Source organism: Tachyglossus aculeatus, chromosome 26, assembly GCF_015852505.1.
Source record: "Tachyglossus aculeatus isolate mTacAcu1 chromosome 26, mTacAcu1.pri, whole genome shotgun sequence".
Lineage (NCBI taxonomy): Eukaryota > Metazoa > Chordata > Mammalia > Monotremata > Tachyglossidae > Tachyglossus > Tachyglossus aculeatus.
In genome coordinates, this window is record NC_052091.1 from 13,512,108 (window position 1) to 13,528,597 (window position 16,490).

Consider the following 16,490-nt stretch of genomic DNA (forward strand, 5'->3'; position numbering starts at 1 on the left):
CCCCTTCTACCTTAACTCTCTGATTTCCTTCTACAATCCAGCCAGTCTACTTGGCTCCACTGATGCCAACCTACTCATTGTACCTTGATCTCATCATCATCAATCGTATTTATTGAGCGCTTACTATGTGCAGAGCACTGTACTAAGCGCTTGGGAAGTACAAATTGGCAACATATAGAGACAGTCCCTACCCAACATTGGGCTCACCGCCACCCACATCCTGCCTCTAGTCTGGAACGCCCTTCCTCTTCATATCCAACAGATCATCATTCTCCCCACCTTCAAAACCTTATTAAAATAAAAGCCCATCTCCTCCGAGAGGCCTTCCCTGACTAAGCTCCCATTTCCTCTTCTCCCGCACCTTTCTGCACTACCCTTGCACTCGGATTTAACAATAATAATGATGGCATTTATTAAGCGCTTACTTTGTGCAAAGCACTGTTCTAAGCACTGGGGAAGGTACAAGGTGATCAGGTTGTCCCATGGGGGGCTCACAGTCTTCATCCCCATTGTACAGATGAGGGAACTGAGGCCCAAAGAAGTTAAGTGACTTGCCCAAAGTCACACAGCTGACAATTGGCGGAGCCGGGGTTTGAACCCATGACCTCTAACTCCAAAGCCCGTGCTCTTTTCATGGAGCCACACTGCTTCTCACCCGAGGATTTGCACCCCTTATTCACCCCACCCACCCTCAGCGTCATAGAACTGATGTACATATCCATAATTCATTTATTTATATTAATGTCCATCTCCCCCTCTAGACTGTAAGCTCCCTGTGGGCAGAAAACACTTCTACCAACTCTGCTCTGCTATATTGTACTCTCTCAAGCGCTGACCACGGTAAGCGCTCAATGAATGCAATTAATTGATTGACTAATTGATTGGCAAGTGGGATCTAGTGAGATCTTTTAGACTGTGAGCCCACTGTTGGGTAGGGACTGTCTCTATATGTTGCCAATTTGTACTTCCCAAGCGCTTAGTACAGTGCTCTGCACACAGTAAGCGCTCAATAAATACGATTGGTGATGGTTGATGATGATCTCTAGAAGCAGCACCGCATAATGGCTAGAACACGGGACTGGGAGTCGGAAGGTCATGAGTCCTAACCCCAGCTCTGCCGCTTGTCTGCTGTGTGACCTTGGGCAAGTCACTTTGCTTCTCTGTGCCTCAGTTCCCTCATCTGTAAAATGGGAATGGAGACTGCGAGCCCTACTTGGGATGGGGACTATGTCCAACCCGATATGCTTGTATCCAACCCAGCTCTTAGTACAGTGTGTGTCACATAGTAAGTGCTTAACAACTACCATTATTATTATTATTCCTATTAGAATACCCATCCCGGCCAAACTATACCTCCAGGCCCCTGTATTATTTGGGAAACATCCCGCAACTTCAATCTTAGGCCCACATTTTGGGGAGGTCAGAGAGCCTTCACTTTTCCTCCTTGGGCAGTCCCAGTTTCCCAGTTCGAAGCAGCGTGGCTCAGTGGAAAGAGCCCGGGCTTTGGAGTCAGAGGTCATGGGTTCGAATCCCAACTCCACCACATGTCTGCTGTGTGACCTTGCGCAAGTCACTTAACCTCTCTGAGCCTCAGTTACCTCATCTGTAAAATGAGGATTAAGACTGTGAGCCCCACGTGGGACAACTTGATCCCATTGTATCCCTCCCAATCAATGAATCGTCTTTATTGAGCGCTTACTGTGTGCAGAGCACTGTACTAAGCGCTTGGGAAGTACAAGTTGGCAACATAAGTTGGCCCCCAGTGCTTAGAACACTGCTTTGCACATAGTAAGTGCTTAACAAATGCCATTATTATTATCATTTCCCAGAGAAGCAGCATGGCTTAGCAGAAAGAGCACGGGCTTGGGAGTCGGAGGTCCTGCGTTCTAATCCCCGCTCCGCTGCTTGTCAGCTATGTGACTTTGGGCAGGTCACTTCACTTCCCTGTGTCTCACTTACCTCATTTATAAAATGGGGATTAAGACCGTGAGCCCCACGTGGGACAACCCGATTACCTTGTACTACCCCATTCATTCAATCGTATTTATTGAGCGCTTACTGTGAGCAAGCAGAGCACTGTACTCAGCGCTTGGGAAGTACAAGTTGGCAACATATAGAGATGGTCCCTACCCAACAGCGGGCTCACAGTCTAGTACCCCAGTGTTTAGAACAGTGCTCGGCACATAGTAAGCGCTTAACAAAGGCCACAGTTTTTTCCTCCACCTCCCACGCCCCCCAACTCTTCTTCTTCTTCTTCTTCTTCTTCTTCTTCTTTTGAAACAGAGGAAGAGTTTCTTCCTCCAGGAGGCTGAGCCTATGTGCTCTGCTCTGCTCTACTATCATCATCATCATCAATCGTATTTATTGAGCGCTTACTATGTGCAGAGCACTGTACTAAGCGCTTGGGAAGTACAAATTGGCAACATATATATTGGCACATATACTATGTGCTCTGCTCTGCTCTACTATGTGCTCTGCACATAGTAAGCGCTCAATAAATACGATTGATGATGATGATGATGATGAGCCCTGCAACCAGCCCTCTCCGCCTGTGCCAATGCGGCTGATGGGAGGGTGGTAGTGCCAGGGTTTGGCCACCAGAGGGCAGGGTTGTCCCGAGCAACCGCGTGCACGGTTCACTGCCATCAATCAATCAATCAATCAATCAATCAATCAATCAATCAATCGTATTTATTGAGCGCTTACTGTGTGCAGAGCACTGGACTAAGCGCTTGGGAAGTCCAAGTTGGCAACATAGAGAGACAGTCCCTACCCAACAGTGGGCTCACAGTCTAAAAGGGGGAGACAGAGAACAAAACCGAACGTACTGACAAAATAAAATAAATAGAACAGATATGTACAAGTAAAATAAATAAATAGAGTAATAAATATGTACAAACATGTATACATTAAAAAATAATAATAATGGCATTTATAAAGCGCTTACGATGTGCAAAGCCCTGGGGAGGTCACAAGGGGCTCACAGTCTTCATCCCCATTTTACAGATGAGGTCACTGAGGCCCAGAGAAGTGAAATGACTTCCCCAAAGCCACACAGCTGACAAGTGGTGGAGCCGGGATTTGAACCCATGACCTCTCACTCCAAAGCCCGGGCTCTTTCCACTGAGCCACGCTTCTCCCTTCTTCTTCTACCAAAATGATGTCTTGGGGACTGTGTGCTGTGAAAAACTTAATTTATCCTGGCACGATGTCCCCTCCCGGACTAACATCTGCATCCCAACCAAGCTGGGGCACCTTATCAAGGGCTGCTGAATTTCAGCCCATGAGGAGTCTCACCCAAGAGACCACTGGATTTCATAGATGTAGCCGCCACACTCCGGTGGTATTTATTGAGCACTTACTGTGCACAGAGCACTGTACTTGACGTTGTCTGGGTACTGAGGAGATGGAGGATAGGTCCAGGTTCCAACTGTGTTTTCTCATTGCCATTTCCATTTCTCTTTTGAGCTTGTTTTCTTTTCTTTTCTTTTATTTTTTTTTTTTGAGGTGGATGGGGCAACTGGGGTGGGGAGGACAAGGACCTGTAAAATTTCATGTACCCCTTTCTTCATCGAGACAGTTCCAGAAACACCAGGCGAGGAGTCAGGAGCCTGTGAGGCAAGTTCCCGCTGACTTTCTGGGTACCATAGAAATGGATATTTATGGAGCACCCACTGGGAGCCAAGCATTGTACAGCAGAAGCTCGGGTCCCGAAGAGCTTACGTTCTAATGACGAGGGGGACGGGGAGACAGGCGTAAAAATATTTACAAATAATGGAATCAGAGTGCTAGAGGGGAAATCCGCTTTGCTTTTCTGATTAACTGAGCAGCTGAGTGGGCTAGTGGAAACAACACAGGCCTGAGAGCCAGAGGATCTGGGTTCTAATCCCAGCTCTGCCATTTGTTTGTCGTGACTTTAGGCCACCTCAAGAATTTGAGGTTGTCAGGGGCCGCTATAGTAGGAGAAGATCCATCTACCAGGCTGAGGTCTGTTTTGCTTAGTTCTTCAGAGGGAAGCAAATAGCAAGAAGGGAATAATTCCTTCCTGAACTCTCCCCCTCAGAGCAATCCAGCAACCTCTGCAAAGTAACACCACAAACACACACATACGCACACACAATCCGTAAGCACACTTGCTTGTTTTCAGTTCTCTTTAGACTTACCAAGTGAAATGGTCTCTGGGTGATAGCAGCTCCTTCTGGACGAAGCCGGCAGCATGTTTGGAACTGAGCATCCCATTTCATTTTCCTTCATTCCTTTATTCTCACGTATCCTCATGTTGCTGCATTTCGTGATATCGTAGCGGGTTCCTTTGAAGAAGAGAATGGAGCTGAAAAAACTCATCAACCGTTTAAAAATTTAATGAGGTTGGCTCCAAATCCATGGGATGCCGTTCAGATAAATTCTTCCTTAAACTTATTTTCCCTTTCTTCATTCTGTTTTCTTTTGCCCATTCTGTTAACCCCTCTTTGGCTGAATCCTTTTGCATTATGTAAAAAATGAATTGGGTGTATTTTTGGTGTCCATTTTAGGAGCGTCTTTAATTCATTCAATTCATTCAATCGTATTTATTGAGCACTTACTGTGCGCAGAGCACTGTAATAAGTGTTTGGAAAGCACAAATCGACAACATATAGAGACGGTCCCTACCCAAAAATGGGCTCACAGTCTGATACTGATATGGCTCTGTCATTTTTCATCTTCAAATCCCCTCACCAGGGTTGAAGGCCAGATTAATTGGGAATCTTTTTGGTGTGAAATTTGGTCCACTGACTTCCATAAGGCCGTGGTATTCAATCAGTCAATCAATCGTACTTATTGAGCGCTTACTGTTTGCAGAACACTGTACTAAGTGCTTGGGAAGTACAAGTTGGCAACATATAGAGACAGTCCCTACCCAACAGTGGGCTCACAGTCTAGAAGAGTGGGCTCACAGTCTAGCTTCTGGCAGCAAACGCTCACCATTAGTAGGATTTTGGGTTGAATTGTTTTTTAGAGAACGCAGTCATCCACACTGTTTCACCTGTATGCCAAGGTTCCAGAAGCACACAGAGCTGAATGTTTTCCTGTCCCATATGAGAGGTGGGGTACCAGTATCACACCCAGTATGTGATAGCCAGCCAGGAGCATGAATGGGATGCAGTATCACAAGCCTGGATTCTCATTCCAGTTTGCTGTTCAGGTCTTCATCATCATCAATCGTATTTATTGAGCACTTACTATGTGCAGAGCACTGTACTAAGCGCTTGGGAAGTACAAATTGGCAACATATAACATTGGCAACGTCTTCACCCTCGGTTACCTCTCCCTGGGGCACACAGAGCCCTTCACTAACTAAGGCCTCATTTTCTCTTCTCCAATTCCTTTCTGTGTCAACGCTTGCACTTGGATTTGCTCTCTTTGTTCACCCCTCCCTTGGCCCCAAAGCACTTATGTACATATCCATAATTTATATATTTATATTAACATCTGTCTCCCCCTCTAGACTGTAAGCTCCTTGTGGGGAGGGAACATGCCTACCACCTCTGTTGCACTGTGCTCTCCCAAGTGCTTAGTGCAGAGCTCTGCACACAGTAAGTGCTCAATAAATACCACTGATTGACTGACCTCCAGCAGAGTCCTTTTTAGAGAACTGAATTCCCTAGCTGTCAGGGACAATGGGGTGTTTGTCTAGAATGGCAGCTTTACCAGGCTGGAGGAGGGGAGGGGAGGGGAGGGGAGGGATGGGAAGGGAAGGGAAGGGAAGGGAAGGGAAGGGAAGGGAAGGGAAGGGAAAGAGAGAGAGAGAGAAAGAGAGAGAGAAAGCTCCTGGATTGTTACATCACTGACAGGCTTTAGTTCCGTTATACAAATTCTTTTGTTGAACTAGTTCTTCAGCACTCCCAGGGGCATGGGGCAATCCCGTAGTAAGACAGACTTCGGAGACACCGAGACCAGATGTTAGAGCTAGGATGCCTAGAAATCTTCAGCTTTTATCATTGCACTAGCAGCCTGTTGGCCCAAAGCGGCTGTCATCTCAAATGCCAGATGCCCCGGGATCTAAGCCCATTCCCCATGCCAGCACGGCTCTTAACGACCAGAGAAAAGTTTCCCCTGCATGCCAAGTCCACCGCTTTACTCTTGAATCCCAACAGCGGTGCTCAGATCTGCAGGGGAAGCTGTAGAGAGAGTTCCCTGGCTCAGCAGATGTGCCAGAAGCTGATGACCAGTTGGTTTACACTGGAGAGCTTACTGATCTAGCACCCATGGGGTGAGACCTGCTGAATGGAAATTCTGAATGTAGATTAGAACCTGGATATATTACTATTATAATTAATAATCAGAACACTTAAGCGCTTACTGTGTCGTAAGCACTGTTCTACAGACCTGGGATAGATACAAGTTAATCAGGTTGGACACAGTCTCGATACAAGTTAATCAGGTTGGACACGGTCTCTGTGCCTACTGGGGCACACAATCAAAGAAGGAGGGAGGAGGAGGCCCAGAGAAGTGAAGTGACTTGCCCAAGGTCATGCAGCAGTTATGTGGCAAGGCTGGGATTAGAACCTCTGACTCTCAGGTCCTGCCTCTGAATAATAGTAATCAATCAATCGTATTTATTGAACGCTTACTGTGTGCAGAGCACTGGACTAAGCGCTTGGGAAGTACAAGTTGGCAACATATAGAGACAGTCCCTACCCAACAGCGGGCTCACAGTCTAGAAGGGGGAGACAGAGAACAAAACCAAACATATTAACAAAATAAAATAAATAGAATAGATATGTACAAGTAAAATAGAGTAATAAATATGTACAAACATATATACAGGTGCTGTTGGGAAGGGACATAATAATATGTAGTAATAATAATAATAATATTTGTGGTATTTATTAAGTGCTTACTATGTGTCATCATCATCATCATCAATCATATTTATTGAGCGCTTACTGTGTGCAGAGCACTGTACTAAGTGCTTGGGAAGTCCAAGTTGGCAACATATAGAGACAGTCCCTACCCAACAGTGGGCTCACAGTCTAAAAGGGGGAGACAGAGAACAAAACCAAACATACTAACAAAATAAAATAAATAGAATAGATATGTACAAGTAAAATAAATAAATAGAGTAATAAATATGTACAAACATATATACATATATACAGGTGCTGTTGGGAAGGGACATAATAATATGTAGTAATAATAATAATAGTTGTAATAATAATAATAATATTTTTGGTATTTATTAAGTGCTTACTATGTGTCATCATCATCATCATCAATCATATTTATTGAGTGCTTACTGTGTGCAGAGCACTGTACTAAGTGCTTGGGAAGTCCAAGTTGGCAACATATAGAGACAGTCCCTACCCAACAGTGGGCTCACAGTCTAAAAGGGGGAGACAGAGAACAAAACCAAACATACTAACAAAATAAAATAAATAGAATAGATATGTACAAGTAAAATAAATAAATAGAGTAATAAATATGTACAAACATATATACATATATACAGGTGCTGTTGGGAAGGGACATAATAATATGTAGTAATAATAATAATAGTTGTAATAATAATAATAATATTTGTGGTATTTATTAAGTGCTTACTATGTGTCATCATCATCATCATCAATCATATTTATTGAGCGCTTACTGTGTGCAGAGCACTGTACTAAGTGCTTGGGAAGTCCAAGTTGGCAACATATAGAGACGGTCCCTACCCAACAGTGGGCTCACAGTCTAAAAGGGGGAGACAGAGAACAAAACCAAACATACTAACAAAATAAAATAAATAGAATAGATATGTACAAGTAAAATAAATAAATGGAGTAATAAATACGTACAAACATATATACATATATACAGGTGCTGTTGGGAAGGGACATAATAATATGTAGTAATAATAGTAATAATAATAATATTTGTGGTATTTATTAAGTGCTTACTATGTGTCGTCATCATCATCATCAATCATATTTACTGAGCACTTACTGTGTGCAGAGCACTGTACTAAGTGCTTGGGAAGTCCAAGTTGGCAACATATAGAGACAGTCCCTACCCAACAGTGGGCTCACAGTTTAAAAGGGGGAGACAGAGAACAAAACCAAACATACTAACAAAATAAAATAAATAGAATAGATATGTACAAGCAAAATAAATAAATAAATAGAGTAACAAATATGTACAAACATATATACATATATACAGGTGCAGTGGGGAAGGGAAGGAGGTAAGATGTGGGGGATGGAGGGGGGACGAGGGGGAGAGGAAGGAAGGGGCTCAGTCTCAAGCACCATACTAAGTGCTGGGATAGATACAAGATAATCAGTAACAAATATGTACAAACATATATACATATATACAGGTGCTGTGGGGAAGGGAAGGAGGTAAGATGGGGGAGATGGAGAGGGGGACGAGGGGGAGAGGAAGGAAGGGGCTCAGTCTCAAGCACCATACTAAGTGCTGGGATAGATACAAGATAATCAGTAACAAATATGTACAAGCATATATACATATATACAGGTGCAGTGGGGAAGGGAAGGAGGTAAGATGGGGGGGATGGAGAGGGGGACGAGGGGGAGAGGAAGGAAGGGGCTCAGTCTCAAGCACCATACTAAGTGGTGGGATAGATACAAGATAATCAGCTCCACGTGGCGCTCACAGTCTACGTTGGAGGGAGAATGGGTATTTAGTCCCCATTTTGCAGATGAGAGAACTGAGGTAGAGAGAAGTGAAATGACTTGCCCAAGATCACAAAGCAGGTATGTGGCGGGGCTGGGATCAGAAGCCAGGCCTTCTGACTCACAGACCTGTGCTCTTTCCACTAGGCTAGGCTGCTTCCCACTGCCCCACTGAGTGGACTGGGCTTCGCCGGAGCACTGAATAAGAGAAGCATCAAGCCGGAGAAGTCTATGTGGCTATGTGCAGGACGCTGAGCAAAGCTCTCTAGTGGGAACCCAAATTCACCCCACCCGCTTCAGGCAATCAGTACACAGGACTGTAAGCTCCTTGAAGACAGGGAACTAGTCTACCAACTACCAATTTGGAGAAGCAGCATGGCATAGTGGGTAGAGTGTGGGCCCGGAAATCAGAAGGACCTGGGTTCTAATCCCAGGTCCGCTTCGTCATCAATCGTATTTATGGAGCGCTTACTGTGTGCAGAGCACTGTACTAAGTGCTTAAAATGTGTTAAACAGTTACTATGTGCAAAGCACCGTTCTAAGCGCTGGGGGGATACAAGGTGGTCAGGTTGTCCTGCGTGGGGCTCACAGTCATCATCCCCGTTTTACAGATGAGGTAACTGAGGCTCCAAGAAGTTAAGTGACTTGCCCAAGGTCACACAGCAGACGTGGTGGAGCTGGGATTCGAACCCGTGACCTCTGACTCCAAAGCCCGTGCTCTTTCCACTGAGCCCTTCATGTCTGTTGTGTGACCTTGGGCAAACCACTTCACTTCTCTGGGCCTCAGTTACCTCATCTGTAAAATGGGGATTAAAACTGTGAACGCCATGTGGGACAGGGGCTACGTCCAACCAGATTTGCTTGTACCCACTCCAGTGTTTGGCACATGGTAAGCACTTAACAAATACCCCAGAAATTATTATTATTACTATTACTCTACTGCTCAGTAGAGTGCTCTACACAGAGAGAGCGCTCAATAAATATGATTGATGTGGTGACCTCACAACATTGACAGCAGAGTTTTCCAGAGCACTGGGCCTGGGTTGAAGCTTCAATCCAAATGTATCATTAGGAATTAAATACAGATTAACCAATCAATCGTATTTATTGAGCGCTCACTATGTGCAGAGCACTGTACTAAGCGCTTGGGAAGGACAAGTTGGCAACATATAGAGACGGCCCCTACCCAACAGTGGGCTCACAGTCTAGAAGGGGGAGACAGAGAACAAAACCAAACATCTTAACAAATAAAATAAATAGAATAGATATGTACAAGTGAAATAAATACATATTAATAAATAATAAACACATCATAACATGTAATAATATGTACAATATGTATATAATAACAATATGTATAATATGTAATAACACATATTATAATAAATAATACACATTATAATAAACACATTATATCATGTAATAATATGTATAATATGTATATAATAATATAATAATGTATATAATATATAATATATATTATATATAATATAATATATAATGATGTATATAATTAAGCTAGCTCTCTTCCTCCCTTCAAGGCCCTGCTGAGAGCTCACCTCCTCCAGGACGCCTTCCCAGACTGAGCCCCTTCCTTCCTCTCCCCCATGTCCCCCTCTCCACCCCCCCATCTTACCTCCTTCCCTTCCCCACAGCACCTGTATATATGTTTGTACATATTTATTACTCTATTTATTATTTATTTTACTTGTCCATATCTATTCTATTTATTTTATTTTGTTAGCATGTTTGGTTTTGTTCTCTGTCTCCCCCTTTTAGACTGTGAGCCCACTGTTGTTGTAGGGACTGTCTCTAGATGTTGCCAATTTGTACTTCCCAAGCGCTTGGTCCAGTGCTCTGCACATGGTAAGCGCTCAATAAATACGATTGATGATGATGATAATAATATGTATAATATGTAACAATGCATATTATTATAAATAATAAATACAGATGGCACCAGTCCTTCTGGAGCTATTAGTAGATCACCCCTATTGCCTGTGTGTGAGATACCTTGGCAAGACTTGAGAAGTAGCCCTCCAGCCAATCCTGCCCGGGACTTTAAGGTTGTGTTGTGCTTGGCTGCACAACTCCTGCTCACACGTCTTCCTATCGGTGATGACGGCTTTTCTCCCCACCGCCTCAACAAGTGTGTTTTGTTTTCCAGCACCCTGAAAGCCTCGTTTGACATCCTGAAACAACGTAAGTTTCTGCTCCTTCCTCACTTACTGTCTTCCACGTAATAATAATAATGGTATTTGTGAAGCGCTTACTATGTGCCAAGCGATGTTCTAAGCGCTGGGGTAATCAGGTTGTCCCAATGGGGGGCTCACGATCTTAGTCCCCGTTTTACTGATGAGGTCACTGAAGCACAGGAAGGTTAACTGACTTGCCCAAAGTCACACAGCTGACAAGCGGCAGAGCCGAGATTTGAACCCATGATCTCTGACTCCCAAGTCCGGGTTCTTTCCACTGAGCCACACTGCTTCTTCCACATTTTTGGTTAATGAGGTGTTTCCGGGACACCTCTCCCTGCCTTGTTCCCTTTGCTCTACCCCCTTCCCCACCCCAAAGCACCTGTGTACATATGTACATGTCTATAATTCTATTTATTTAATCATTCATTCGCTCAATCGTATTTATTGAGTGCTTACTGTGTGCAGAGCACTGTACTAAGCGCTTGGAAAATTGAATTTGGCAACAAATAAAGACAATCCCTACCCAACAATGGGCTCACAGTCTAGAAGGGGATATTAATGCCTGTTTTACTTGTTCTGATAAGCACAAGTAAATTCTCTAATTCTATTTATTTATATTGATGCTATCGATGCCTGTTTTGATGTCTGTGTCCCCCGTTCTAGACTGTGAGCCCGCTGTGGACAGGGATTGTCTCTCTTGGTTGCCGAATTGTACTTTCCAAGTGCTTAGCACAGTGCTCTGCATACAGTAAACGCTCAATAAATACGAATGAATGATCTCCAAGAGTCAAAGCCCCTTTGGAGGGAACTGAAGAAAAGACAAGTTCACATCTTCCAATTTCTTCCCGCACTGGACTGTCAGCTCTTTCAGAGCAGGATCGGACTACTGACTCTTCTCCTAAGTGCTAAGTACAGTGCTCTGCAAACTGTAAGCGCTCAAAAAATACCACTGGCTTGATTGAGTGCCACCCTCTCCAGTTTATGTATTCCAAATCTGCCCCAAAGAAGGGATGTGATCAGAGGTACAAATGATTTGTCATCTCCAAGTAAGGCCCTCCAATCTCTAGGGAATGAAGCCTTCTGATAAGCCCCTGGGGGCTGGGAAAAAAGAGCCAAAGTGGAGGCAGAGGAGGAGTGTATGGGACCCTGGGTGGCTATGAAGGAACCAGGAAATTAGTGGCCGTAAAGCAATTCTGATAGTACAAGAATCCCCCGTGTGACTCGGTGAAATTCTGCTCTTTTGTAGAAATTGAGAATGTGGGAAATTCTCATATCCAGCTAGCGCTGATGTTGAAAGAGGAACTGAAGAGTATCGAGGAGTTCCGAGAAAGACAGAAAGAACAAAGAAAAAAGGTGAGGGATACTGGAATGGTAAGCGCTCAATAATAATAATAATAATGGCTTTTATTAAGCGCTTACTATGTGCAAAGCACTGTTCTAAGCGCTGGGGAGGTTACAAGGAGATCAGGTTGTCTCACGTGGGGCTGACAGTCTTAATCCCCATTTTACAGATGAGGGGACTGAGGCTCAGAGAAGTGAAGCGACTTTCCCAAGGTCACACAGCAGACAGGTGGCGGAGCCGGGATTCGAACCCATGACCTCTGACTCCAAAGCCTGGGCTCTTCTCCACTGAGCCACGCTGCTCCTCTATGCTGGTCACTGCTCAATCTTATGCTTAATCATATGCTCAATGCATATGATTGATTGATTGATGGATGGACAAAAGTAGCAGTGAGAAGCAGCGTGACCTACTGGAAAGAGGCTCGGGAGTCAGAGGACCTGAGTTCTAGATCCAGTTCTATCTACCACTTGCCTGCTGTGTGACCTTGCACAAGTCGCTTACCTTCTCTGTGCCTCAGGTACCTAATCTGTAAAACGGGGATTAAGACCAGGAGCAGCACCATGTAGGGTGTGGACGATCTTCAACCTAATTAGCTTCTATCTACCGTAGGGCTCCCCTCTCAGGGTCGCACCTGGAGAGTTTCTAGTACTCTGTCAATCTCGGCTGGGTGGGAGAGTCAAGCAGAGGGCTACCCATTCCATTCCTAGCTTGGCCAGGGGCTAGTGAGTGGAAGGAAATCAGCTACAAGTCAAAACTCATCCATGCTGGGCAGCAGTGGCATGGGAAAGAGTCGAGGGCAGGAGGCAGTGGTAAACCACTTCTGTATTTTTACCAAGAAAACGCTATGGGCACGCTACCAGAACGATTGTAGATGGTGAGCGGGGTATTCTGAGAGAGATGTGACCATAGTGTCATTATGGGTCGGAAACGACTCGACAGAATAAGACAAGACTCTACAGTGCCCGGCACATAAGAAGCGCTTAACAAATACCATAAAAAAGCAGCCCTGAGCTAGGGGCCCCTCTGGCCCGGGCTTCCACATCTTCCTCTGCGCCATGGGCAGTCAGTCCCTTTTTCTCTCAGGAGGCTGGCAGATTAGGTGAGAAATGAGGAGAATCACAGGGATCTATCTGTCTCACCCCAGTTGGCCATCGGCTTATAGTCCATAGCCCGTGCAGGGCCCGAAGTCTGTGAAAACTGCACGGAGACTGTTGCCGGAGCTTTCAGTGCACAGATTTAGCTTATCCCTTTCGATATACTTTCCCAAATCCTTAGTACAGTGTCTGCACACAGGAAGTGTCCAATAAAAACCACTGAATCTGCTAATTCCGAGGCCTTCTCCTTGTATCGGCGTTTCCCCTCTCCACTCTCCCCAGCAATCCTTTTCGTGACCTCGACTTCTTTTCTTCCAAGATATCCCCTCTTACCCCTTAGGAGCATGCCAGGCCCTAAGGGACCCCCAAGTCAATCAATCACTGGTATTTATTAAGCATTTGCTTTGTGAAAAGCACTATACAAAGCGCCTGAGAGAGTACAATATAACAGTTAGTAGATACAATCCCTGCTTACTGTCTAGAGGAGACAGGCATTAAAATAAATTGCAGATAGGGAAATGTGAGCGAATAAGGACAGGTACATAAGTGCTATGAGGGGGAGGGTGGAGTGAATATTAAGTTACTCAGGGTTCCTGGCCTCTGGTTGGAAAAACTTTAGGTGGAACCACTTGCCTTTGTGGTCAGAAGCCACTGGACTGAACTATCTCACCAGGCAACTGAAGCTTTTTCGGGTAGGGGTCTTGTAGTAATGGTATTTATGGGGCACCTACTAAGTGTAATGTTTATACTAAGTACTTCGGAAGCACAAAAGAAGCACGAAACCTGTTCCCCGGTAAACCTGTTACCACCAAGGAGCTTATTTTTTAACAAGGATATCTTACTGGTGTTTCTTGTCCACTATCCCCACCTCCTAATGCTTGGCTTCTAGAAAATGATGCTGCTACGTGGCCTAGTGGATAGACTAATGAGAAGCAGCACGGCTCAGTGGAAAAAGCACGGGCTTGGGAGTCAAAGGTCGTGGGTTCTAATCCCAGCTCTGCTGCTTGTCAGCTCTGTGACTTTGGGCAAGTCACTTATCTTCTCTGTACCTCAGTTACCTCATCTGTTAAGACTGTGAGCCCCACGTGGGACAACCTGATCACCTTATAACCCCCTCAGCGCTTAGAACAGTGCTTTGCATATAATAAGCGCTTAACAAATGCCATCATTAGATTAGATTAGACCGTGGGCTTGGGAGTTACAAGGACCTGGGTTCTAATCTCGGCCCCACCACTTGTCTTCTATGTGTCCTTGGGCAAGTCACATTGCTTCTCAGGGCCTCGGTTACCTCATCTATGAAATGCGGATTAAGACTGAATCCCAAGGGGGACAGGAACTGTGTCCAAGCTGATTAGCTTGTATCTACCCCAGCGCTTAGTACTGGTCAAGAATCCTAGATCAGAGTCTTTACTGTGCTCCAAGGGAAAGAGAAGCAAATGACTGGGAAGAGAACCCAAATCCCTTGTAAATTAAACCAAGCTTCCAGATGGAGCATGAGCAGCTGATGAACTTGGATCACCATCACATCATTTGCTGGCCTCACTCTCAGTTGCACTGGGGGTTTGGGGAAGGGAGAATGAGGCAAGAAGAGGGTGGAGTTGAGCATTAGAGACCACCCCCACTTCCTTTAGTAAAGCCATTTTGCTTAGAGATCCTTTCCGCACCAAGCAGCACTGTGCAAAGCAAGTGTTTCCGACCATAATTTGAGCCCCGAATATTCCTTTCATCCCCACCTCAGAATTGCTTGCCTGCATGACATGCAAAGAATATTGGAAGAAGGCTTATCTGTACCCTTTTGGCCTGTGACTTCTATTCTCTGCCTGTCACTTTATTTCTCTCAAATGACATTTAGCGGTGACTAAGGCAGTTTCACTCTGATTAATGGCCAAACATCCATTTGGACTGGATACCCTTCCTCAGTGCTACAGATCATACTGGTTTGAATAAAACCATTAATAAAACCATCAGGGCAGGCAAAGTTCCATCATTCAATCCACCCTCTTCACTCATATACATTGGCTCAGTCCAATTCAAAATGTTGCTTAGCCCTCTAGACTGTAAACTTGTTGTGGACAGAGAATGCGTCTGCTAACTCTGCTCTAGTGTACTCTCCCAAATGCTTAGTACAGTGCTCTGCACTTAGTAGGTGCTCAATAAATATCATTGATTGATTGATTGACTGACTGATAGCCAGGGGTCAACCTGGTTCTCTTCCCTTTATGGATTTCTAAGTTTAGAGAAGATGGAGAGGGAAGGGGACTGTTTTCTTTCTATTTCTAAACCCAAGTTCTGCCTCCTTATTTCCATCACAGCCCTATTTCCCTTTTAGTGACACTGACGTTGGCTGCTGGGACAAACTGTGTGCATCTTTAAGTGAGAATGATTGCTTCAGCTGGGGTGCAAATAGCAGGATTTCTTGGAAAGGGTCTGATGAGCCGGTGGGGTGTGTGAGGAGGTTGCCAAGTGGCTGAGAGCTAGACTATGCAACTAGTTAAAGCAGCGACATAGCTGACATGTATGGGCAAGCAAAGGGGAGAGGGAAGAGATGCTTGGAACCTCTACTCCTTAGCTTGGGGCAACTTTGCAAATTGCCACTCTCCCGGGATGAATAAAAACCACTGAGGGCTGCTGGCAAGGTCAGAATGCTTCACCCATGATAATAATAATTGTGGAATTTGCTTACTTTGTGGCAAGCACTGTTCTAAGAGCTGGGGTAGATACAAGCTAATCAGGTTGGACACAGTCTCTGACCTAAATGGGCCTCACTGTCTAAGTTGGAGGGAAAGGGATTTCATTCCCATTTTACAGATGAGGTAACTGAGGCTCAGAGAAGAAAAGTGATTTGCCCAAGGTCATACAGCAGGTATGTGGCAGAGCTGGAATTAGGACCCAGGTCCTCTGACTCTCAGGCCTGGGCTCTTTCCATTAGGCCACACTGCTTCCCTAAGGCAGAATGTCGTCTCCGAATCCGGACTGGCCAGTGTCTAGACCGTCGGCTCCTTGTGGGTGCAGATCGTTCTACCAACCCTATTGTTCCATACTCTACCGAGCACCCAGTACACAGTAAGCACTCAATAAATACCCTTGATTAGGATGCTGAAAAGTACAGTTCGAAGGGGTTGAGACTAGAAGCAATTGTGATATTTGAGATACAGTACAAATGGGTGACGGAGTGGCAGTCGGAGAGGTGAAAAGACTGGAT

At 44.9% G+C, this 16,490-nt stretch overlaps 1 protein-coding gene and 1 non-coding gene across 2 annotated transcripts in view; both read left to right on the top strand.

The window, feature by feature from the left end:
* PSTPIP1 (proline-serine-threonine phosphatase interacting protein 1) overlaps positions 1-16,490 on the top strand; it is a 96,615-nt gene that overhangs the window by 59,713 nt on the left and 20,412 nt on the right. The window contains exons 5-6 of the mRNA XM_038767275.1: positions 10,822-10,856; positions 12,099-12,205. Of these exons, the coding sequence (XP_038623203.1) occupies positions 10,822-10,856; positions 12,099-12,205 (142 nt within the window). The remainder of the gene's footprint in view (positions 1-10,821; positions 10,857-12,098; positions 12,206-16,490) is intronic.
* Positions 12,808-12,943, top strand: LOC119946265. Its single transcript, XR_005456371.1, has one exon. It is a non-coding gene; the product is annotated as a small nucleolar RNA SNORA7 (small nucleolar RNA).